The following is a 26,891-nucleotide window of genomic DNA, read 5'->3' on the forward strand; positions in this document are numbered from 1 at the left end:
AGACATTAAATGAGCAAAGTACGGACCTAACTACAGGTACGTGTTTGTCTGTATACATTTATCTTTATACAGCTGCTAAGACTGCAATGTCAGAAAGGATGTGGCAGAGTGACGTTTTGGAATACTGTATTGGGAACTAGAAACATTTCTTCTGAAATTTTGGATGTGACTGCTGACTCTTGCAAGGTGGAAAGCCGAATGCACTGAACAGTTTGCTTTTTCTTTCTTTTTCTTTGTTTTTTTTTTTTTTTTTTTTTAGATCACTGAGAAGTACCACTCCAGTGAAGCTACAGGTTATTTGCTCGAGAAGAAGGGAGACTTTTATGGAGCATTTACAGTTCTGTTAGAGGTATAACAATTAATAGAAAATTCCCAGGGAGAAATGGTTATTCAACCAGACAATACCAATTTTTTTTTAAGTCCATTTGCTGAATTAATAACAAATTTGTCTAAAATGTGCACACTGTTGTTTCATCCTTTTGTTACATTAGTGACACAATTATATATTTTCTTACTGTCTGATTCTACCTCCAATATTCATGTATAGGCATTAAAAGTGCAGCTTTCTCTGCTGACTGCTGACCCCACCAGAGGGCAGAACGAAGACGAAAAAGAAAATGAGTCAGCTGTATTGAAGAGAGTAGAAAATTCACTGAATAACCTGATTGCTTTGGGTCATCGTAACTCTCAGAAACTCCAGCAGCCACAAATCAAGGTAATTTATTTTAGTGTCTCAACAGTATTTCACAGTTCTCTTATCAGAAATGCTCCAGTGATCCCATCTCCTAACGGTTAGATTTGACTACTAAGGATGGGACCACTCTCGATGTTTACGCAAGAGAAAATCTCATTGATGGAATAGTCTAACTAACACCAGATGAAAATCAAAGTCTCACTGACTTGTCGAACAAACTGGCTTGTCACAACACACCTGAATGATACATTTGGAAAAAGACTTCTTGCATGTACAGTCACTGGTGGAGCCAGACTTTTATAAAATGGGGGGCTAGAATATGGAGAGAAATTTGTGTCTTTATTTTCAATCAAACAAAAAAGGAATTTGTAATCAAAAAAAAATTTCAATCAAACAAAAAGGGGATTTGCAATCAAAAAAAAAATTCAATCAAACAAAAAGGGGATTTGCAACCTCAAATAAATTTTAATCAAACAAAAAAGGGTTTTCATATAAAATAAAAATTTGCAAACAAAAAAAAAACATTTCAAACATGGATTGGTATTTTAATAAAATCTTTTGCAAGCGTTTTTTTTTGGTTTGTTTGCGAATCTGTTTTTTGGTTGCGAATCTGTTTTTTGGTTGCGGATCTGTTTTTTGATTGAAACCTGTTTTTTGGTTGCGAATCTTTTTCTGTGTTGTGTGGGCGGGGTCCTCCGTTCAACCGATGATAGAAGCCTTGTCATTGGTCAGCTTGGAAGCCGCTGCGACAACTTTCATTGCTCAGATAGGAATGGGGGTGTGACAATGTTCGTCTGACTATTTCCTGGTTCATTTTGTCCAGTCGCCGCCAGCATCGAGGTAAATAATTCTGACAAAGTTATGTTTGACACATGTTTTGAACATTATTGAAACAGGAGAACTACAATGAAACAATCACAGGAACTAAATGTATTTATATTACGTAATCTGTCACTTCCTCTGTATTTCAAACACCCAAGACATAATAAATGTAGCAGAGGCTACGTATTTCAATGACCAGAACTTCTCATAAGTGATTAATAATTAGCATTTTATTAATGTAATGATGTAATGTAATAAAATAATCATGAATAAGCATAATAACAGCTATCTCAGCAGGCCGTTTATTGGGGCCGTTTCTCGTACCAACAAAACATCACGATTCATGACTAGACTAACCAAAATCAAACGGTTACGTGGCCTGGATCCGAGTAGTAGCAGTGTCACCGCTTTGATGGTGCATGAGTTCCCCCTCTTTTTCAACCTGACTCGTACAGTAAACAACCAGGACCAATAAATAATAATCACAGAATTATCACGAATTTAATCTCTACTTCAAACATCCAAGATTTAGGGGAAGCAGCTAGTGTAAATAAATTCGATTCCCAGCCCTGCCTGTATGTGAAACAAATGCAAAGGTTTCTTTATGAGTATAAAAAAAACAACAAAACTTCATCCTAACAGCTATCCCAAATTAGCCGTATATTTGTGTTTTGACTGCCAACAACATAGCTTCATGACTGACTCATGTATCGGACCATCAGTTACCTAGCTAGCTAACATGGCTAAGCAATGCTGAGTGAGTGATTACGTTAATTGTAATGGTTAGAACAAATCACCGGATAAACGATAGATCAAGGGTTGCTTTTAGATAAATGTCAGATAAACAAAACGGAAAACTAGAAGTGGGGGGGGGGGGGGGGGGGGTCATATTTACCTCGATGCTGGCGGCGACTGGACAAAATGAACCAGGAAATAGTCAGACGAACATTGTCACACCCCCATTCCTATCTGACCAATGAAAGTTGTCGCAGCGGCTTCCAAGCTGACCAATGACAAGGCTTCTATCATCGGTTGACACGAGGACGCCGCCCACACAACACAGAAAAAGATTTGCAACCAAAAAACAGGTTTCAATCAAAAAACAGATCCGCAACCAAAAAACAGATTCGCAACCAAAAAACAGATTCGCAAACAAACCAAAAAAAATGCTTGCAAAAGATTTTATTAAAATACCAATCCATGTTTGAAATGTTTTTTTTTTGTTTGCAAATTTTTATTTTATATGAAAACCCTTTTTTGTTTGATTAAAATTTATTTGAGGTTGCAAATCCCCTTTTTGTTTGATTGAATTTTTTTTTTGATTGCAAATCCCCTTTTTGTTTGATTGAAATTTTTTTTTGATTGCAAATTCCTTTTTTGTTTGATTGAAAATAAAGACACAAATTTCTCTCCATACTAGAACGGATTGTGCCCACACCCCCTACCAGCCACACCCACAAACTTTAAAAACAACTGAAGCTCTCTCTCTCTCTCTCTCTCTTTCTCTCTCTCTTTCTCTTTCTCTCTCTCTTTTTCTTTCTCTTTCTCTCTTTCTCTTTCTCTTTCTCTCTCTCTCTCTCTCACACACACCTCTCCTCCCCTCCCCTCCCCTTTTTTCCCCATTTCTTCAAAGACTTTCCCTTTCTGCTCGCTTGAAGCAACAGCCAAATCACAAGTGTACGCTTTGATCACCAATTCGACATACCACTGTGTGCAACTTACATTTTAAACATTCAAAGATCTGACAAGTTAAATGTCTCCTTTCCTGTTTCCTGTTCGTATTCCTTTCCTATTTTCATTAGCTTCATTTGATTTATTTTCTTCTTACAATACGATAGTTAGTTAGGCAGTGTTTTGATTCTGAATGTGTAACAAAAATGAAATAAATGCATGTTTTTATAAACTCAATTCCGCCAGCTATGTGTTCGAGTGGATTATTATTCTTTTGTTGATACAAAGAACCATGAATATTGAGTGTAGTGACTTCAGATTATGAACGACTAATGAAAGATTTTATCGTTGTTTTGCTCGTACAATGTACTAACTAAAGCAAAGCAACATGGTGCCCCAGAGGTTACTGAGGTAATTGCAACTTCCCTCCGTACCATCTAAATTATTAATTTGTCAAAACGACAACCCATTTTCGCTACACCACCTCTACTTGTACTCATTATGGCTGCAGCACACTGGAAAAAGCATCGGAAGCAAAGGGCCTTTGACAGACATGCTTCCTAGAACATTCGATATGACAGCATGAAGTGAAGCAGAGCGCTTGTCAATTTGGACGCTTTATGACCACCCCACCTTTGTGCCTTCCCTCATTTTGTAGTGGAAAACTGACCACCGCAAATTTCCAAGCCAATTGCAGTTGTGGTACACTGACTAAATACTGTGCTGTGAAAAGGGGAGACTGATGTGTGAATTAGGAATGTGCTGTTTCATAATCACCTCTTGTAGTCAAAGCATGTACAACAAAGATGTTTTGTGTTTTGTCTTTCATACAGGAGCTGTGGTTTTCATTATTGGAGACTTTGATGACTCCCCAGAAACAAGGTAGAGAAGCTCACACTTCCAATATCTTGTTACTTTTGCTATGATCAAATTTTACAGGTCTGAAAGTCAGACTTTATAAGTCTCGGGGATACTGTGCAGACCACATAAACATATTGGATGAGTTTAAGTACTGAATTGGATAATGTAAAAAAAAAAAAAAAAGATCTTAAAAGACTAAGGAATATGGAGTTTTGAGTGTTGTTACTGGAGAAATGCTGGATGGTTTTGTGAGTATCACCTGCCCTTGGACAGGGCAAACAATTGTTGAGTGGAAGTGCAATTTGCCATGGTAGGACAAATAAAGGTTTCTTTTTGTTACAATGCATATCAAAATTCTAAAGGCTGCTATTGATGTCATATCTGATTGTAACTTCAGCCATTTGGATCAGTCTCATTTCAACTTGCAACAACAATCTTTGAATTCATAGTGGGAAAAGGTAACCTTGAATAACTACTTTTAAAATTAGAATCACACAGTGAGCATTTTTTGAATCTCCCTGTGTTATCGTACCTGACATACTGATGAGTACCAATATTGCAATTACCAATACCGATATGGATACTTTTTAATTTAATGATGATACATAATCAAATTTCTAAACTTGGATACGTTTTTATGACCTTTATTTTTATTTTTCTCCCATTTGGCTTATTACTGTACAGGGAGTCCTCGAGTTACGTTGGAGTTCCGTTCCTACACTAGCGATGTAACTCGAATTTTGACTTAGGTTGAATTTCCCCATTAAAGATCTCCTGAAATGAGCTTTGCAGCAATGACACCAATCATCCTCTGAACGCCCTAATACTGTATCCAAAGAAATGTTCCCGAAATTGTACCTTGTTGTAGAGTTGCAGTCTCCACGAGGAAGGTCTACTGTTAGCCTAGCATCAAATGAGCGGATTTTGGTGGGCGTGGCCAAGTCTCACCAGACTAACGTGTGTTTTTGACTACAAAATGAGTTGGGCGTGGCCCAGTCTCATCTTTTCCGTGTGCTCCTGTTTAACAGTCTTCACGTCTGCACCTGAAGTAATTTTGGCTCATTAGTTTCAATAGTTGGTATCAATCCCGGCATAAGTGAAAGATGTTCTGGTAATCCACATTTGTATTGTCCCAAATTCCTTAAACAATCGTCAGTTAAATGATTGCCACAAACTGTCTGCTGCTAATCCTCCACGATGCACATTTTCCGGGTACAGCTACTGGGATTGACACCCCTGGACCGGTCGAACTATAAGTCCTACGGGGAAAATTAACACATCCCCGGAACTGGTTTGACCTCGGCTTTCCAACGGTGTAGGTGCCGACACTCCACGACCCTCCGGGCCAGAGATACAGGGCTGCGAAATCGTGGACCATGCTGTCCTCCTGCTGCTGCTGTTTGTTTGTTCCGGCGGGGGGGAGGGGTTGAAAATTGTGAGGGTGGAGTTCGCGCTGAGCTAGTGACGTGTAAAACCGAAAAAGGTGGGGTTAGTGACGTGTAAAACCGACCTGCTGAAACAGCCCATTTGAGAGTGCTGTTTGAGCTAATGTGATACAAACGCCGATAGGAAAGGGAAACATGGGTTGTTTATTTCACAACTTTGGGGACTGGCAGTCAGGCATACTTATGTCAACCCCCCCCCCAAACAAAACAAAAAAAGTGAACATTTCATATGAGGGCACCTTTAAAGTCAATATTTACATCAAAATAATATGCATAACATTTTTTTTAAATACATTAAAATTTTTACAAAAATTATGGACAAGAAGGGGGGCGGGGGGGCTTATGTGGGGGAAAAAAAGGGCGAAAAAGCCAGAGATACTCCCACAAGTGCACAAGCGCTAGCATTAGCTAAAGGTCAGTCTGACCAGTGGACAGGTCCCAGGAGACACACACCTGCAACCACTTCCCAATTGGGGTGTGTGTGTGTGTGTGTGTGTGTGTGTGTGTGTGTGTGTGTGTGTGTGTGTGTGTGTGTGTGTGTGTGTGTGTGTGTGTGTGTGTGTGTGTGTGTGTGTGTGTGTGTGTGTGTGTGTGTGTGTGTGTGTGTAGGCAGCTGAAGTCAGAGTAATTTGTCGGACTATTTGTTTTGCTCACCTCCTTAGCCCAATTGTAGTCTCGACTTCTTGATCCTGTTCCTCGACCACATTTAGCCTCGCCCGTTTTTGATCTTGCTTCCGTGTTTTTCTGTAAGTATTTTTATCTGTTGATTACGGTTTTCTTGCTGCCCTTGTTTGGTGCAAGCACCTTTTGTTTATTTAGATTACCGCGTTTTGACGTGCGCTTTTTGTTCTTCTCGTTCCTTGCATTTGCAAGCGATTTCAGTTGGACTTTGTTCATTGTGTGCTCTTTGTTACTTGGTCTCTGCATTTTTGGGATCCACTGCTTACACATAACGGTTTAGTGGAACACACTGCGTGCTATACTGTATGGTGGACGAAGAGCCAGAATGGCGGACCGGGCGTAACCGTCGAAACGCCTTAAGGCGAGTGCGCCTTAACTTGAGGACTCCCTGTAATTTGTTAAAACCCAGGACAGATTTTGACCAAGTTTGCAGGCATAGATAGAAAATGCTATCTTTTCATACTATGAAACTATGTTAACCACACCAATAAACAAATGTTTATGTTAATAGTGCTGATTAAAGAAAATAACAACAAAACAAAAAAACAAAAAAAACTGTACCTGTTTATGTTTTTCCAGTCTTAAAAGACCTGACAATGAACGTTCTCAATAGTATGAGCAGCTTGGTTTCACTGCCTGCTATCATCCAGCAAATACTGCAGGTATGTCTGTTATTTGTTTTTAATTACCGCTACTCATTTCTCAACTGTTTGCTACTATATACCTGTACTTATGGTTCAAACAAGATTGAAGTCCTTGTTGTACTGACGTTCTCTACTTTAGTAAAAGTACAGTTACTTGTGTAAAAAAAAAAAAACTGTTTTGGTAAAAGTACTCATTCAAATAGTACAGGCTCTGAAATGTAAAAAGTATTTTTACCGTCTGTTTCCTCCTATTTCAATTTGAAAGATATTAGCTAATGGAGCAAAAATGGGGAACGGAACACCAGAACACCAGTGGAAGGTGTTCCGGGCATGTCCCACCGGCGGGATGCCAGGACACGCTGGAGAGACTATGTCTCTCGGCTGGCCTGGGAATGCCTTGGGATCCCGCCGGTGGAGTTGGTTGAAGTGGCTGGGGAGAGGGAAGTCTTGGCTTCCCTCCTAAAGCTGCTGCCCCTGCAACCCGACCTCGGATAAGCAGCAGAAGATGGATGGATGTTTTGAAGGAAAACATTTCATACAAAGAAGTGCACATAAGTAACAAACATAATCATATTACAAGACAAGCTAGTTCAAGTGATTTAGCAGTTCCAAACCCCAGAACAAATCTTCACTAATTTATAGCGCTATTACAGGATGGAACTCATTACCTGATATCATGAATATACAACCCCTAGCAAAAAGAATGGAATCACCAGTCTTGAACGAGCACTCACTCAGACATTTTATTCTGTACATCCAACTCAGATAAAAAGCATGAAACAGTCGTAAGGTCATTCCAAAGTGCAACATCCTGGCTTTCAGAAACACTAAAATAAATGAAGAAAAAACATTGTGCTGGTCAGTAAATGTATTTAATTGCACCACCTCTGGCTTTTATGACAGCTTGCAGTCTCTCTGAGGCATGGACTTGATGAGTGACACAGTATTCTTCATCAATCGTTAGATGAGTAAGATGGTGGCGCACAGAAGTGCTGTGGCTTTTGGCTTTCCAGTAAGGTGCTTATTTTTCGTGTGTTTTGTGGCATGGATGTTGAAGACTTGTCAGGCTATTAATTATAGCCGACAAGAGCTCATCAATTATGGACTACAATGCGGCAGAGTTGTTTCAGCGGAATTCCATCGGACGAATAACATCCCGGAGGAAATAGCGAGACCAGTGGAATCTCCATGGACTATTGTCGGCCCTTGCAAGCAGCGGAGGCTGCGCCGGGATCGGAAGCAGAAGAGAGGCTGCGCCGGGATCGGAACCAGAAGCGAGGCTGTCGTGCGGGCCTACTAGTAAGGCTTCGCAAACAGCCACATAAACCATCACTACCAAGCATATTCCTCTCCAATGCCAGGTCTCTCTTAAACAAGATAGATGAATTGGAGCTGCAGCTGGCCAAAAACAACTATGTGTGGGACTGCTGTGTGTTAGTGATCACTGAAACCTGGCTTCACTCACTAATCCCCGATGTAGCAGTGCAGCTGGCAGGCCGCACCATTCACCGACAGGATCGCATCAAAGATTCTGGTAAGACCAGCGGTGGTGGTCTTTGTCTGTATGTGAATGACGCCTGGTGTTCTGACAGTAGGATTATTCAGTGCTACTGTTCTCCAGACATAGACTTTATCCGTTAAATGCAGACCTCTATACTTTCTGAGAGAGCTGACAGTGGTGATTGTCACGGCTGTATACATTCCCCCAGATGCTAATATTAGCGCAGCGTTAGCTCACTTGCATGCTATTGTAAACAAACAGCTAAGGGTTCATCCTGACGGAGTCCACATTATTGCTGGGGACTTTAATCAGGCATGCTTAAAGACTGTATTTCCTGAATTCACCCAATACGTGAAATGTGCCACCAGAGGGAAAAACACATGAGATCGTGTTTACTCTAATATTAAGTATGCATATAGAGCAGCTCCCATTCCACACCTGGGACTTTCAGACCACCTTTCACTGCTCCTTATCCCAGCTTACACTCCTTTTAGGAAGAGAACAAAGCCAGAAAAAATGAAGACCGTTAAAATCTGGCCAGAAGGAGCCCTGTTACAGCTGCAGGACTGTTTTGAGAGTACAAAATGGGACCTTTTGAGCAGTCGGATCTGGATGATTACACTCAAACTGTAATTGGTTACATTACGACCTGCATAGATGCTGTTACTGTGGACAAGTATGTTAAAGTTTTCCCTAACCAGAAACCATGGATTAATAAAAATGTTCAAACTTTACTCAAAGCTAGAGATGCTGCTTACAGGTCTGGACCAGCTACAGTGCAGCCAGAGCCGACCTGAAAAGGGGCATCAAGGAGGCAAAGCGGGATTACAAAAGGAAAATAGAAGATCACTTTGCAGACAACAATCCAAGACGGGTGTGGCAGGGAATAAAGCAGATCACGAACTACAAGGGTAGCAATCCCCCTTCTACAAACACGGATGGCTCTCTAGCTGAGAAGCTGAACTGTTTTTTTGCTAGATATGAGGTTAAAAGAACAACAGTGGATCTGCCATTCCCTCCCTTCCCTGGGACTCAACAACCTGCAATTTTGGAACATGATGTGAGGCGCGTGCTCAAGTCGGTGGACCCTGGGAGGGCCGCTGGACCAGATAGAGTACCAGGTAAGGTACTCAAGGCATGCGCCGACCAACTCTTACCAATATCTTTAATCTATCCTTCACCAAAGCCACCATTCCGTCATGTTTGAAGACCTCAACTATTATCCCGGTCCCCAAAAAGTCCTCCCCGAGGTCACTAAATGATTACAGACCTGTGGCACACACACCTGTAATAATGAAGTGCTTTGAACGGCTCATATTAAGGCACATTAAAACTATCCTCCCACCATCTCTGGACCCATTGCAATTTGCATACATATCAAATAGGTCCACAGATGACGCCATTTCCTTTGCTCTTCGGCCCTGAATCATCTGGAGCACAGTGGGTCATATGTGAGGATGTTGTTTGTCGATTATAGCTCTGCCTTTAATACCATCATCCCCAACATCCTCCTGAAGAAACTGAGTCATCTCGGCCTCTCACCACAGATCTGCAGCTGGATTTTGGATTTCATCACCAACCGACCTCAATCAGTGAAGCTTAGTAACCAGGTGTCCTCTACCATCACTCTCAGTACCGGCTCCCCACAGGGCTGTGTACTGAGTCCTCTGCTCTACTCTCTGTACACATATGAATGCACCCCGCTCCACCCCAACAACACCATCATAAAGTTTGCTGACGATACCACCTTGGTCGGACTTATCTCGGGAGGAGACGAGTCGGCATACAGAGAAGAAGTCCACAGACTGGTAGCATGGAGTAAGGACAACAACCTGATGTTCAACACAAGTCAAGCAAAAGAACTTATTGACTATAGGAAGCATGGCACTGACCCCTCCCTTTGATGATTAACGGGAACAGTGTGGAAAGAGTAAAAACTTTTACATTTTTGGGGACCATCATCTCTGACAGGCTGACATGGACAGATAACACTACAGCAGTAGTGAAGAAGGCACAGCAGCGTTTGCATTTTCTTAGACTGCTGGATAAAAAAAAAACGAGGTCTGTGAGAAACTTTTAGTGTGTTTTTATCGGTCTACAATAGACAGTGTCCTGACATATTGTATGATTGTGTGGTACAATGGATGTTCGGCAGCTGATAAAAAATGTCTACAGAGAGTCATCTGTTCTGCACAGAAAATCATTGGCTTTTCCCTTCCTTCATTAGAAGAAATTGCAAATTGTAGACTGGTCTCAAAAGCTGGAAAAATAGTAAAGGACTTTTCTCACCCTGCCAATGCACTTTTTTAGTTACTGCCCTCAGGGAGACGTTATAGGTGCCTTAAAACCAGAACTAGTAGGTACAGACAGTTTTTTCCCCCGAGTGTAGTAACTCTTTTAAACAGCCATAAGTACTATTTTTAACTAATGGGTGCTCTTAGTATTTATTTCTTAAATTTGTGTTTGTGTATGGTTTTAATGGTGGTTTTAAAGATGAAGCACTTTACTGGAGCGGCCTTTTTAATTTCGTATTTATCTATTTACAATGACAATAAAGGTATTCATTCATTCATTCATTGATTCATTCATCCATTCAATCTGGTGCCAACTTTCTTTAATTGCAGTTGCCAGATCATCTTTGCAGGTCGGAGTCTTGCTGTGGGCCTTTTTTTTTTTTTTTTTTTTTTTTTTTTTTTTCAATTTCCACCACAGGTTTTCAATTGGGTTGACATCCGGGCTATTTGCAGGCCATAACATTGACTGGATGTGTCTTTCTCCAAGGAATGCTTTCACAGTTTTTGCTCTGTGGCATGATGCATTGTCATCTTGGAAAATGATTTCATCATCCCCAAACATTTTTTCAATTGAAGGGATAAGAAAGCTGTCCAAAATCTCAATGTAAACTTGTGCATTTATTTAAAAGTTAACCACAGCCATCTCCCCAGTGCCTTTGCCTGACATGCAGCCCCATATCATCAAGGGCTGTGGGAATTCTGATGTTTTCTTTAGGCAGTCTTCTTTGTAAATCTCAATGGAACGGCACCAAACAAAAGTTCCAGCATCATCACCTTGTCCAATGCAGATTCGTGACTCATCACTGAAGATAACATTCATCCAGTCATCCACAGTCCATGATTGCCTCTCCTTAGCCCATTGCAGTCTTGTTCTTTTTTGTTTAAACGTCAATGATTGTTTCCTTTTAGCTTTCTTGCACGTAAATCCCATTTTCTTTAAGCAATTTTGCACAGTTCTATCACATACCTTGACTCCAGCTTCCTCCCATTTCTTAATTTCTTCTTCATTTGTCTTGTTGTGCATTTTCTGTTTTCAAGACAAAGGCCTTTAGTTGTCTTGACGCTTAGATGTCTTCCTTGGTCTACCAGTACACTTGACTTTAACAATCTTCCCATGCTGTTTGTACTTGGTCCAGATCTTCGATACAGCTGACTGTGAACAGCCCACATCTTTGGCAGCCATACGTGTAGAGTTACCTACTTCACAAGTTTGACCTGTCTTTGGTCTCAAAAGACATCTCCCTTGTTGGAGCCATGATTCTTGCCAATCCACTTGGTCCAGCAACCCTCCAAAGTGGGATGACTGCACTGTTTTTAACTGCTGACTAACGAGCAGATGTAATTTGAGGCAGGTGCCCAATTAAGGAAAGGAAATTGACTGGGTGTGTCATTTTCTGCTCAAAATGGAGTGATTCCATATTTTTTTCTTTAGAATGGAGTGATTCCATATTTATTTCCCTGCACTTGCTCTATAAAAGTAACATTTACTGACCAGCACAATGTTTTTCCAGCACATTTCTTTTAGTGTTTCTGAAAGCCAAAATGTTGCACTTTGGAATGACCTCACGACTGTTTCATGCTTTTTATCTGAGTTGGATATACAGAATAAAACGTCTGAGTGAGTGCTCGTCCAAGACTGGTGATTCCAAGCTTTTTGCTAGGGGTTGTACAAACAAGTTTCAAGAAGAAGTTAAAAAGATATTTAATGAAAATAAAGCCTCAATAACAAAGGCACGTTGAGGTTCACCACCCAGCATTGGTGAGTATATTGGTGTATCTAGTGTGATGGAAAATTGGGTTACAATTCTTGTGCTTTCATTATTTAGCATTATCATCATTCTGTCTTATTTGTATTCATCATTCGTATTATTTTATTTCATTACTAATATTATGTTTTATTGATTGTTTGTTATTTTGTATTGATCAGTTTTTCAATTTTGTGGACCCCAGGAAGATTAGCTTTTGCACATTGCGATACCTAATGGGGCTCTAATAAACAATAAACCTGCAGTTAGGCCCAGAAATATTTGGACAGTGACACAATTTTCATGATTTGGGCTATCCATGACACTGCATTGGATTTAAACGGAAACAACTACAATGAAATGGAAGTGCAGACTTTAAGCTTTAATTCAAGAGGTTGAACAGAAATATATGATTAAGTATGTAAGAATTGTAGCTATTTTTATGCAAATGCTCCTTATTTCAGGGGCTCAAACGTAATTGGAAGCATAAACATAGCGTAAAGTAAAATGGTACTTTTCAATATTTTGTTGAGAATCCTTTGCAGGTAATGACTACCTGAAGTCTGGAACCGATGGACATCACCAAACTCTGAGTTTCCTCCTTTGTAATGCTTTGCTAGGCCTTTACTGCAGCTGTCTTCAGTTGTTGTATCTTTGAACGTCTTTCTGCCTCACGTTTTTCCGTGAGAAAGTGAATTGCATGCTCGATTGGTCAGTGATCGAGTGATGAACTCGACCATTGAAGAATATTTCAATTCTTTGCTTAAAAAAAAACTCCTGGGTTGCTTTTGCAGTCTATTTTGGATCATTGTCCATCTCTACTATGAAGCACCGTCCAATGAACTTTGCTACATTAGGCTGAATCCGAGCAGCAATGATAACCCAATACACTTTAGAATTAATCGGGCTGCTTCTATCTTTTGCCACATCATCAAAAAAAGACAAGTGACCAAGTGCCATTGAAAGCCATGCATGCCCATGCCACCACACTAACACCACCATGTTTACAGAAGATGTGGTGTGCTTTGGATCATGAGCTGTTCTAATTCTTCTCCAAACTTTCTTCTTCTCATCATTGTAGTACAGGTTGATCTTAGTCTTATCTGTCCAAAGAATGCTGTTCCAGACTTGGACTGACTTCGTCAGGTGTTTTTTGGCAAAGTCAAATCTGGTTGTTCTATTTTTGAGGCTTATTAATGGTTTGTGCCTTGTGGTGAATCCTTTGTATTTGTGACCCGCTCCAGCAAAAGGGTCTGCATGTCGGCAGGCTCAATCAAGAGATATGGGCGATATTAGACAATTGGACATTTTTTGTCCATTTTGAGATTTTTCCACAAATAGCTTCCTTGAGGTCTATAGTTTCATTTCCAAGCAGTACAAAAGTCAAAATTGTAATAGGGTATGAAAATAAGCAATTATTATACAGTATGCCTCGTAACTAGGAGTCGTGTTTTAGCTAGCTAGCATTGCGTCTTGCGCACCTTTTTAAAAACAACCCGACTTTCCTAGCCTCAAACGTAATTCACTTCTGATTTATATGAATATTGTGAGGATAAGCGAATCTGCTAATGGATGGATGGATGACATAGCAACATAGCATGTGACATGTTACATAGCATGGGCTGTTTCACCCTATTGAGAGCATACTGTGTGTTGACAGCAACAGCTTCCAAATGAAAACGCCACACCTGGAATCAACTCCAGACCCTTTAACTGAGTATTTGATGATAGGTTAATGAGGGAAGGGTCCCTGTTTTTATTTTTTGCAACCTTCTGAGACAATTGTCCAATTACTTTTGGTCCCCTGAAAAAGAGAGAGCTACATTTTAAAGAGCTGTAATTCCTAAACCCCTGCTCCAATTTGGATGTCAGTACTCTCAAATTCAAGGAGAGAGTCTGCGCTTTAATTCTATATTGATTATATGATTGTATCATGTTTTTGTCAACAGCTAAAATAACAAAACTTGTGTCACTATCCAAATATTTTTGGGCCTAACTGTAAGTCTTTAAAATGGCTACCCAAATATTTTGGACATTCTGTTCGGGGCACACTAGTGAAATACTGTACACTGATAATAAATACCCTCATTATCACTGATAATGTGATGAGAATGACTTTCCATGAATTACATTGAATTCAATTCCACTTTCTACTTTCATATGCAATTTAATATCCTATGAGGTGAAGTCAATTGAAATTCATCCACTGAATTGAATTAAATTCTGAATTTTGAACAGCACTGTTGTCTACATGTAATTCAAAAGTTAACGTGTTTCATTGTAAAGTTTCCATTTATGACATAACATTTGTCCTTTGTGTCCAACAGAATCCCATTTATGAGAAAGGAATTGCAGAGATCCAAGTCCTAATTCTTGGGATGCTTGAAACTTTTAACTATGAAAAGGTAAATTAAGTACTATGCACACCTCACAGGAAGAATAAATCACTACCTATCCACCTTATTCGTATGCCCTATAAGCCTTTGCGTGAATTATGCGTGACTTATGGTTTAGTGAAACCGCCGTTTTGTTTCCATGAAAATTGAGTCCACTTTCCTTCACAGGTACAGACTTTATTGATGTGGGAACAGCAATTGTTGCCGCTTTAAAGAGAAATCATCTTAGTCCCCCTTCCTGATAATGTAGCGGTGTAGGAGGATGACGATATGGGGAAAAAAAAAAAAGTCCAGTGACAACATGCAGTCACATATTTAATTAGTTTCTATACTGTTTGGCTTCAGACGTGCAGCAATGAGCAATCTCAAAAGCACTGAGGCGTGTCGGGATCTCTACCACAGGTGGGCATTCCGGCAGTATTGATAGAATTTCCGTCAATCTGTCAATGACAGACTGCGATCAACAAGGACGAAGCATTGCCAGGGACTGCTGCAGAGTCACTCTTTTTCTCCTACAGTAAACAAGTAAATATACAGTTAGCACTAGCAGGTATGCTAATCTAGCTCTGTCCCAATACTGATAGGTGTGGTGTAGAGCTAGAGTGACTACAAACCGTGATCATGTTTTCCTCCTGTGGTAAATTTCTTATGCTTATGTAAGCATTAGTTTAGTGTTCATTTCATTTATTTTGCATCAGGCATGTTGGCAGCTAAGGGGTCCTTTGGTGTGCCATTTTACGTCAGGCAGACCGTTGAATAGGACTCGTAAAAAGGTCAAATGGTCAAAAATAGTGGTGACAAAATATAATTTAGCATGACGGAATCATTATCATTAGGGCAATTTAGCCAAAAACGTCTAAAAAAGGTGCACCCAAAGTAACTTTGAAGCTGTCCCTGAACCATTTGGAGTATCGGCATAGTATTTTTTATTATTTTTAAGCTGACCCTTGGAATTTTTGCCACTGGTGGGACGTCCGCATGATAAGGATTTTAACCTCTTACCAAAACGCGACCAACTTGATTACCGTGTAAATAAGAGATGGGCGCGTCAATGAATTTTGAGCGTCTATCATTCAGGAATCGTCAACAGTCAGGATATCCTTCCGTCATTACCAATCCGACAAATTGCAACAATGCCAACCCAAACTATAATCATTAGACGGTCAACATTATTTTAGCCAGTCTTCCATCATTGCTGAATTATAGCTGATATTTTAGGGCTCACAGTGTACAGGGCCATCGGCCAATGCGGGTTGGCAAGGTCAATTAGGTTGAGGAGAATAGAATGAAGGAGGAGTAGCAACCACAAACGCAGACAAAAACAAATTATATAAAAACATAATAGCTTGAAGATGTGGCAGACGTGGCAAACTGGACATAAACAAGTTATATAAGATTGGGAGGAGCACACGCAACTATAAAAGGAAGGGCACACAGAGCAAAAAACTTCAGAATGGACAGACGCAAGGCACAGAAAAGACACTTTGCCATACAGAATAAATACGCTGCAAAAAGACCAAGGACAGAGGAGCTGTCGGACGAGGAAGACCAACAGCAGCAGCAAGAACAAGGTAATCAAGAAGTACCTCAGTAGCAAGACAGTGAATATGAGCGAGAGCAAATTCTTGATAGAAACAGCAGAGAAAGATCCGCTACGACGCAAGATGATCCTTACGGACGTAAAGAAACTATTGCTTGCCAAGTATCACAGCTCTCAATTCCAAATTACGCAGGAAGGGCTGATCTCCCACTGCACGAGATTCAGGCTCAAAAACGCCACTGTCAAAGACCGTGAACCGCATGGTGACTCTGACCAGGTTTCCGGACGCATCCATGGACCTGCTGGAGCTCAAGAGCCTGGAGGATCACTACACAGTGCCGTATTATGAGAAATACTACCAGGAACAGGACAAAGACAACAGCTACGAGGAGCAGACTCTGAGAGCGTAGGCGTCCCCGGCGACGGCGGACCTGACGGAGGGAGACGAGCCGTTTGAACTTTACGGGGACCCGAGCACAACTGGAGAGAGCACGCAGTGATGCTGGAGACCGTCTACTGCTTGGACGACATATCAGAGGACTTCAGAGAGGCCTGCGCGCAAGCCAACTACTACATGAAACGCATCACACAGGTGACGATCCGCACTTTCAATGCCAAGGTGATCACCATCGAAACCATAAGTACGCTCTTCGAGTGGCTTGAGCAGAATTCGCAACTATGGCTCATGTCAAACGAGCTGTCAGAAGGCCACGTCCTGCACTACCACCTGCTCATGTTGACTTCCAAATGATCGGACAACATAAAGCGTGCCTTCAACCAACACTTCCACAATGCTGGGTGCTTCAAAAGCCAGAAGGTGAAATCCTTGCCTGGTCTCCTCCGATACATCTCCAAACAGCGCATGTCTGCATGGACCAACAGCGAGATACTGCTGGAGGTGTCAACGAAAGCCACACACAGCCCGCTCATGCGCTGAGAAACGGAGGAGAACATCAAAAACCCGATGACCAAGGATAACATGCACATCATGCATAACTACAATGCGCTGACCTTACAGGAGATGCTGGAGAGGGCTCCGCAGATTATAGAGAACCACCTTCACAAATCCAACCTGCAGGTGGTGATCCACAACTGCAGACTGTACTACCTGATGATAAACAAGAAACTGAACCTGCTGCAGAACCGGCCGCAGGGTGCGCTGACAGCAGCACGCATCCATCAGTACCTGAGATTCCAAGGCATCCCAACTACTTCACACTTGGCTGCGAATCTCTCTAGCGAGAGTTGGAGATCATGACTTGAAGAAGCCAATAGCACCACATCATCCACAAAATGCAGAGATGAAATTTTGAAGCCACCAAACCGAACCCCCTCAATGCCTCGGATACGTCTAGAAAATCTGTCCTTAAAAGTTACAAACAGAACAAAGGGCAACCATGTCTTCTCCAAGTCCACAAAACACACGTGGACTGATTGCCGAACTCCTACGCACCCTCCCTTCCAGGGAGGCTGAGAAGTGTGATCCCTCATTGGAACACAACCTCTGGTCACGCTTCTTAAAAAGGGGGACCACCACCCCGGTCTGCCAATCCAGAGGCACCGTCACCGATGTCCATGCGATGTTGTAGAGGCATGTCACCACGACGGCCCCAAAACATCCAAAGCTTTTAGGAACTCCGGGCGGATCTCAAATGCTTTCGGGGCCTTGCCACCGAGAAGCTTTCCAACCTCCTCAGTGACTTTGGCCCCAGAGATAGGAGAGCCCCCTCAGAGTCTCCAGACTCTGCTTTGTAAAAGGAAAACGTGTCTTTGGAATTGAGCAGGCCTTCGAAGTATTCTCCCCACTTACTAATGATGTCCTGAGTCGAAGTCAGCAGCACCCCATCTCCACACTACACAGTGTTAATGGTGCACTGCTTTCCTCTCCTGAGTCGCCTGATGGTGGACCAGAATTTCCTCAAAGCCGTCCGGAAGTCATTTTCCATGGCCTCAACGAATTCCTCCCATGTCCGAGTTTTTGCCTCAACCACCGCCGAAGCTGCATTCCACTTGGCCATCACCCTGGTACCTGTCAGCTGCCTCCAGAGTCCCACAGGCCAAAAAGGCCTGATAGGACTCATTCAGCTTGACGGAATCCCTTAGGGGGGAGTGCCGCCACGACAGGCACCGACTACATTACGGCCACAGATCCGATCGGCCGCCTCAACAATGGAGACACAGAACATGGTCCTCTCAGACTCAACAACCCCTATCTCCCCCGGGGCAAGGGAGAAGCTCTGCCGGGGGTGGGTGTTGAAACACTGTGTGACAGGGGATTCTGCCAGACGTCCGCAGCAGACTCTCAACATACGTTTGGGTCTGCCAGTTCGAAATCTTCCCCCCACCATCAGAGCAAACACACCACCAGGTGGTGATCAGTTCACAACTCCGCCCCTCTCTTCACCAGAGTGTCCAACACGTGGCCGCTAATCCGATGACACTACTACAATGACGATCATCGAACTGTGGCCTAGGGTGTCCTGGTGCCAAGTTCACATATGGACACCCTTATGTTTGAGCATGGCTTTCATTATGGACAATCTGTGACGAGCACAGAGTCCAAGAACAGAACACCACTCGGGTTCTGATCGGGGGTGTTTAAACATCTGTTTTTACTTTGGAAAACAATGACCGAACCAGTAACATTGTGCATCAATACCCCTTTTTTAAATGACTATATGAATATGAAGTACAAAATACACACCAATCTCTGGATAATAAACAATAATCAGGGAAAAATGCTTTTGTAATACATTTTAATGCAAAATTTAAATGAATCAGATTAGTCGATTAATCGATAGATTAATCAGTTATAAAGATATTCGGTAGTGACAGCACTAATTGTATGTATATGACAGAGGGGGGCACCATATAAGAATCTTGCCTCAGGTGCCACATTGGCTGTTCTTGGAAAGGTACTGGAAACGTTTATCACAACATTCTCTCCTCGTCCAGGGTCCAAGTTCAAAACATTGCTCTTGTAGTCACAGTTTCCACTGCCAACAGTGCAACATTGTTGGCTTATGATTGTTTAGAAAAGGGGGTGAAAAAACTTCAAATAAACCTTTCCTTGAAACGAAACCTGCTGTAACAAGTGTCACCTCTACTTCCGGTATCTTACAGGAAGTTGCATGCATAATTGTTTTACGTGAGAGCCCCCAAGAATAAGGTGGATAGAGTACTAATACAGAATGTGTGTGTGTGTGTGCGTGCGTGCGTGCGTGCGTGCGTGCGTGCGTGCGTGCGTGCGTGCGTGCGTGCGTGCGTGCGTGCGTGCGTGCGTGCGTGCGTGTGTGTGTGTGTGTGAGTGGTCGGGGGGCTGCGTGCATACTGAATTAATGTAAAGAAAATTCCTAATATAACTGGCGTTTTGTGTTTAAGACTTTATTTGAAAGGACCACAAGTCTATTAAATCATGACCTCCATTGGTCACTGGCTCATCTGCGCACTGCTGTGACAAGGGGACTCCACCCAAGACAAGACTACTGCAACATTTGCCTACAACAGTACAAAAGGTGGCAGGACCCAACTGAGCAGATCCTTCTGTTTAGGTAATACAATCTGCGCTCGATAAATTACATTCATCCATCCATCCATCCATCCATTTTATTGACCGCTTATTCCTCACAAGGGTCGCGGGGGGTGCTGGTGCCTATCTCAGCTGGCTCTGGGCAGCAGGCGGGGGACACCCTGAACTGGTTGCCAGCCATATCATAAAAGATGAAAATATCTCACTGTACACAAGGTCCTCAGCTAATCGGTGTCTTCCGCTCCTACAATTAATCGGAAGCACATAGCCTATCACAAAGCTACACTAACACAGTAGTACCATGCCTACCGCCCATTGATGGCATGCCGGTGACCTCCGTGAGGATAAGCGGTTCAGAAAATGAATGGATGGATGGATGGATGGATGGATGGATGGATGGATGGATGGATGGATGTACTTTTTTTTTTTTTTTTTTTTTTTTCCCTGCACCAAGCAATCAATTCTCAGAATGTGTCATATCCAGCAATGGAGTCAGCCTCGCTACTCTCGCTGTATAATCTGATGCTTTCGCGAACCAATCAACTAACAATTTGCAATTCTGTGCTCAATAGTAATGCATCTATCTGTCTTATTAGCTGTGGTCACATGTACCACGTTCAGTGCCTACAGCAGCAAACCATGGACTGTGGATTGGGATGCGCTTCAGAGCAGCAGCAACAGCAGCAGTGGAGTTGCTACAAGTGTTCCACGATTCACAGAGGAAAAGGTGGCCAGTATGCCGTACCAAAGAGAAGTCGCAGCGCATCCCTTGCACAGGTTTGTGCATTTATTCTCTCTCTCCCTCTCTCTATCTCTCTCTCTCACCCTTATTCTCTCTCTCTCTTACTCTGTCCCTCCTTCTCTCTCTCACTCTCTCGCTTATTCTCTCTCTTCCTCTCTCCCCCTCTCGCTCTCTCTGTCTCCCTCTCTGTCTCTCTCTCTTTTGGTCTCCCCCTCTCCCTATCTCTCTCTGCCCCACCTTGCTCTCTCTCTCTCTCTGTCTCTGTCTCTCTCTCTCTCCCCCCCCCCCTCTCCCCCCCTCTCTCTCTGTCTCTCCCCCCTCTCTCTCTGTCTCCCTCTCTGTCTCTCTCCCTCTTTCTGTCTCTGTCTAACCCTTGGTCCACAAAGAGATGGCCGATCCGCTAATTGTGGACCGAGGTACTAAGGATTTTGAGAAAGATTGCCTTTGCAAGGGAACCATGATGTTTCTCTATTTGAACAAATTGTTTTGAGAAATGCACTTTTTTAGATTATTATGATTACTATTATTATTAATTTATTTATTTTTTGATAATTTCATTTCTTATCTGAGAAATGTACCAAAATGACTAAGAAAAACTGCATTATTCTGCAGTTGAATCATGTTTGTGGGGACCTACATACACGAAAACACACCAAATGTTGCACAATCATTGAGCCTGAATGACCACCACAAAACAGTGTCACCATCGGCAGGACCAGAAAAATGTTTTGTGTTCACCAGTCCTTTAAGAACCAAGCCCAAGCCTGTATGATGAAAGTTTGGTGAGTTACGCTAATATATTACTCTCAACATTCTTTTCTGTCTCAGACTCGACTTTCATCTGTACATCATGATGACGCACGGAGAAAGAAGGTAAGGATCATTCAACTCAACTCAACTTTATTCATTTAAGTGCTTTAAGAACAGACATTGCTGTATAGAGTGTTGTACATGAATATGAATATTAGTTTTGCAGTAAACAAGAATAAAGAAAACATTTTGAAGTGCGATGTTTTTTTTTTTCTCAAGACAAAAAGAATAGCTTGTAATGTGTTTTTTAACATGATCAAACCAAATTCCTATGTGAAGAAATCAAGTCAAATATATTTATATAGTCCTTAATCAGTGTGGATGAGTGGCTAGCACGTCCGCCTCCCAGTTCTGTGGACTCGGGTTCGAGTCCAAGCTCCGGCCTCCCTAGGTGGAGTTTGCATGTTCTCCCTGTGCCCGCGTGGGTCTTCTCCGGGTACTCCGGTCTCCTCCCACGTTCCAAAGACGTGCATGGCAGGTTAATTGGGCACTCCGAATTCTCCCTAGGTGTGCTTGTGAGTGTGGATGGTCAAGAAAATGGATGGACTGTCGGTCGGTCGGTCCTTCATCACTAAAGAGTCTCAAAGGGTTTCACACACCCACAGTTGGCAAATATTAACAACATCCCCTTATCTTAAAGGGATACTTGACTCATTAAGCCATTTTCAACAGTAAAAAGTGAACATTTTGTCCAGAATTAATTATTATTAGATTAGATTAATTAGAATTATTTTTCATGTACAATTAATACCTTTAAAAACAAATTTTTCCCACTTGCTGTCGACTGAACATGACATCACCTGTGCTGAGGAAATAGGTAACAACTAGGGATGAGCCGGTGTTCTGACAAACCAGCATACCCGTCGAAGTAGCATACCTCACACATCTGCGCACGCGCTACGCATGCGCAGTAGGCAATTACATCATCACGCTGTCGAACTCGTCGGAGCAGCATACCTCGGCTGACAAGTAAGTAAAAGTATGCAATAACTGATTATTTAGAACTGCATTTTACTTCGTTTTGTAATTATTTTATATAGTGAAAGTATTTTATTCAGAGAGTAAGTTTTGTTCTGCAGTTAGCGTCGTGGATCACGTTATTATTATGGCACAGTGACAGTTAGATGCTTGTACTACACTTATTCAAAAACAATTTTGGGGCTTCACTAATGTGTGTTTTTTCTTATTATTTTAAGGTGCAATGTGAATTCTGTCTGCAGTGGACACATGCTGAATGTGTAGAATAAAGTTTTTAAGTGTAAAAAAAAATGCAACTTAAATTGCTGACTTGCTACAGCCATCGTAGTTTGGAATCTTTTGAGACGTAGGTTGTGTAGTTTTTGTCACTTGATGTTTTTGTACTTTTAGCAAACTGGCAACGTGTATTGTAGTTTGTCCATAAAATATGTTTCATAGTCCTCCTGCATCGGTTTTAATTTTGAATTCAACAATAAAGCTCATTTTTTTCGAGTCTTCTCGAATGTTTCTTTCAAAATTAAGCAATGGTGTTCCAACTGGCAAATTCTCTCACAGCCTGCAAAATCTGTTCAATTAAATCTAGACAATTTTCTGTCATGAAGACAACTATCATACATAATGGGTATCGCTGGAGCCAATGTTTTGTTGTTTGATTATAATGTTGCCTTTTACACTAATTAGAAATGACAATTGTGTCACCTAGTGGCCAGTTCGTGTGTAAGTCATTATAATGTGCATTCAGCCTCAGTTTGGTGAGGAAACTGTCATCCGCGCCTGCATATGGTTTTTGTTTGATTTATTGACAACAGTTTGTTTTGATAAATAAAAATGTTTTCGTATGACAACCCTGTGCACATAAGCCTACACCTGAACGCAGCAGTCAGCAAAATGAACACGACGGAATGAGACGCAAAGACTTAAATCATCTAAAAATACAGAAATTCATGCAAATCGTTTGTGGGAGCGCGTTGGCATATTGTCCTCTGAAGTTTTAATGTGGCTCTATAGTTGGCCTTATTTTTTCTTGACTAGTAAACTAAGGCAACAATGTGCTGTGGGTGCCCATTTCAGCCATCAAAACAGCATACCGATGTTACAATCAGCCGTCAGAACAGCATGCTCGTGTTAAAACTAACTACATATGATTCTTTGGTAGCTCTAGTGTTTTTAATATGCATCTGTGTTTAGCCTAATTGCAGTGTATTATTATCATTTACGGGATCGTCGTAACGTAGGAATGCTATTCTGACTACGTATGCTAGCGCGATAGAGGCAGCTGTCAGATCAGCATACGGGTATGCTGATCCGACGAGGTATGCTGATCCGACACCGGATCTGTACAACACGAGTATCTAGTTTGGATACAAACATAACCCTGATATAACTCCTTATTATCCGTATTCGACCGTCCAGCCCTAATGCATCTTTTTCTCTATTTTCTCCGCGAGATGATGGCCAGTAGTCACACACAGCCCCCGCTCCGCCCATTTCCCCCTCCCCCACAACACGACGCAAAGTTTTGTCTCTCCTTAATTTTCTTCCGCTCACTCGTATTTCAGTTCATATATTTGTCAAAGTTCCTTGGTGAATTTGTTTTGTAACGTAAACAGACATACGTAGGCTGGAGCTAATTAATAAACACACATGCGCTCTCTCTCCCCCCCCCCCCCCCCCCTCTCACTCACACACCATGCACGCACATACTTGAGCTAAACCAGGGTTGTCTGTCGAAATGATACATCCAAAGCCATGTGTAAGCTGTAAACGTTTCCTTTATTATTGTGATCAAAAACACTGAATCTCAATTCTCAAACTGTTCACTAAAGTTTATATTAAAAAAAAAACTTGTTGATAAAAAGTCCTTTTGTGATCAAAAGCGCTGATTTGAATCTCAATTAGGCTGTTTTGGTAATAGTTTTCAAAAAAAAATTATAGCAACTTTTGCTCAATCCATATCAGTTTCACACTTTATTTGACTATTTAAGTGTGAAATTGAAAAAAAATAAATAATTAAATATCAATAAATAAAAGGCTCTGCTGTCATATTTATTTAATGTGTTGTTACAATTTATTAGTTTAGTAAGGCTAACAATAAGCTTGTGTTGCTCAGATATTAAAAGATCTCTGTGATTTTGTCACATGGGAAAAAAAAAGAAAAGTAGTGCGCTTTTACAAAAAACTTACCTCCTTTCAGTCAGAGCACTGTCTTCGTAAAAGCAGAATTCTGATTCCACTTCAATGGAAAGTTAAATGTTGTCATGATCTGGGTCGCATGCGCCAGAGTTCATGACCTGTAATGTGTCTGTTAGGTACTGATGTAACAAGTGCCTGTTTACAAAACGTGATGTTCGTGATGTCAACCATTAATCCTTTTGGTGATGTTTGGACCTATGTGATGTCGTTCTTTAGTCCTTTATGATTCACTGTCTGTAGGTGCAGTCTGAGTATTGTGTGTGGTTTGCCGGATTATTGTCTAACTGTCCTGTGTACGTCTCTGAGTTTCTGCCTCTCGATGTGAATGAATGGAGAAAATCTTATTTGTGTCTGCATTTGGGATCCAAACCTTTCAGTACACAACAAATGTATCTAAATGAGGTGTCCATAATATTATCAACACCTCATATGGTGCTACTGCTAACCACAAAGTACTACAACCTCACTAAATAATAAACACATAAGCAAGACCTCGCTGAGAGTGTAAAATCAAAACTTATTTGTTGGAATGTCAGAATTTTAGGACAGAACTTTAAGGTTGTAGATGAAGTGTTGTTGCAAACCTTTGTTACACATTATATTGATTGATGCAATTGGTCATATGTGATTGTGCATTTCTAATTTTTTAATGAAAGTTGGATTTTTTTTTTGTGTTTATTTGTTTCGTATTGTAATCCAGGTTTTTGAGGAGGTCATGCTGGACTTTCAACAAGAACAGTCCTGGGATCAGCTATGCTGTTTATACAAGGGACCAACGAGGGTAAGCCATTCCCAATCACTGATATGCTCGGAAAGCAACAAATTGCTTTTACCCACATGCAGATGTGGTGCTTGGCTCTGTTGTCTTTCCTAATTGTGATGCCTCCCTCTCTCATTCAACCCGCAGTTGTCCGTCTTGACAGAGCTCTCGCACTGCCACAGCAATGAGAGAGCCGGGATTCAAATTCAAACTCATCCAGCACAAGAGGGGTTTAGTCTTAAACTATCTCCTCCACCTCTGTTAGAAGAATAGCACTGTGTAGTTAGCGCTCTTCGTATTTCTCATTTTGTCTGTATACAAGTTGGATGGAGTGATTGGATTGCTTCAACATTTTAATATTTTCAGTGATGCTTGGATTACTAGACTGCATTGTATTGTTGAACAGGGTGTTTCATCTCAATGTTACTTAATAACATATCAATAGCTGTTGAAGATATGAAAAACCTTGATGGTGACATAATGGTCTGTAAAAACCACCCCAGCAAAAAAATAAAAAATAAAATAAAAATACCTTTGCCAGTTACTGAGATATGAGATCTTGTAACGTGACCTATTGAGATGAAACACCCAGTATATATCAGGAGTTGTCGTGACACCGTCCATGTAGTCCATTACGACGCCAGCCAATCGCAGAATTAGTGATTACTAGACCCATATATTAAAAAAAAAAAAAAAAAAAAAACGTACGTTTATGTGATATGACATTTTTTTGCCTATCTTTTGATTGTACTATGGATGTTTTGTTTAGCACCTTGAGTTGCATTTTAATGCATGAAAGGTGCTATATAAATAAAGATTGATTGATTGATTGATTGATTGAAATTAATCATGAGTTTTAGATGCATTGTGGAGTTTACTACATCATTCATGCTCCAATGCAGAGATGAGTGCATAAAGCCCTGACTTTTTAACTGCAACTTCTCCTATCAACTTGCCCCTTGCCCCCATGGTCATGCTGTCATGTCTGGGTCATGCCAGTTTGAGGTCATGACCTGTTAAGTTTGGGTTGATGACCATGAGGTCAAGTGTCTGTTATGTACTGATGTAACAGCATTTAGGTTGAACTGGTTTTAGGCTATGTGATGTCAGGAGCTTTGTGATGTCAATCTTTAATCCTTTGCTTAGTCACAACCAATCAGATCAATTCACTGACTGTAGTAGCAATCTGAGAAGTGTGTGTGTTGGTCGGATTAATTAGTTATGTTACCACTGTCCTCTGTGGAACTCTGTTTCTCGTCTAGTCAAATTTGTTCCACGCCTCTCGATGTGAATAAATAGTTACAATCTTGTGTCTGCGCTTTGGGATCCAACCTCCAGCTCATGACACATGTAGTGTTGTGTTAGCATACAACAATTAGGATGGCAACTGAAAAATACAAATAAAAACAAGAGGCTAGCTTCGAGCACAGCCCAAACTTCAGCTCAGACTGCAAGAAAACTGAAAGAAAAAAAAAGAAAAAAAAAAAAAAAAAAAACTTTATTTGAGCGCACATACTCACACGTGCAACATGCACAAGCTTGCTGCAGTTCCACTTTAGGCCAGAGGTGGCTCGGGTTGGGTACA

General features: G+C 41.4%; 1 protein-coding gene across 1 annotated transcript in view; it reads left to right on the forward strand.

The window, feature by feature from the left end:
• Nucleotides 1-26,010, forward strand: part of vps8 (VPS8 subunit of CORVET complex) — a 235,614-nt gene extending 209,604 nt beyond the window's left edge. Inside the window, exons 36-45 of the mRNA XM_077496349.1 lie at nucleotides 260-349; nucleotides 548-715; nucleotides 4,021-4,069; nucleotides 6,754-6,836; nucleotides 14,686-14,763; nucleotides 19,676-19,845; nucleotides 20,420-20,600; nucleotides 21,394-21,438; nucleotides 25,247-25,327; nucleotides 25,454-26,010. Coding sequence (XP_077352475.1) covers nucleotides 260-349; nucleotides 548-715; nucleotides 4,021-4,069; nucleotides 6,754-6,836; nucleotides 14,686-14,763; nucleotides 19,676-19,845; nucleotides 20,420-20,600; nucleotides 21,394-21,438; nucleotides 25,247-25,327; nucleotides 25,454-25,579 — 1,071 coding nt within the window. The 3' untranslated portion in view covers nucleotides 25,580-26,010. The remainder of the gene's footprint in view (nucleotides 1-259; nucleotides 350-547; nucleotides 716-4,020; nucleotides 4,070-6,753; nucleotides 6,837-14,685; nucleotides 14,764-19,675; nucleotides 19,846-20,419; nucleotides 20,601-21,393; nucleotides 21,439-25,246; nucleotides 25,328-25,453) is intronic.
• The last annotated feature ends 881 nt before the right edge of the window (nucleotides 26,011-26,891 follow it).

The sequence above is a fragment of the Festucalex cinctus genome, chromosome 14 (assembly GCF_051991245.1).
Source record: "Festucalex cinctus isolate MCC-2025b chromosome 14, RoL_Fcin_1.0, whole genome shotgun sequence".
NCBI classification, from domain to species: Eukaryota; Metazoa; Chordata; class Actinopteri; order Syngnathiformes; family Syngnathidae; genus Festucalex; species Festucalex cinctus.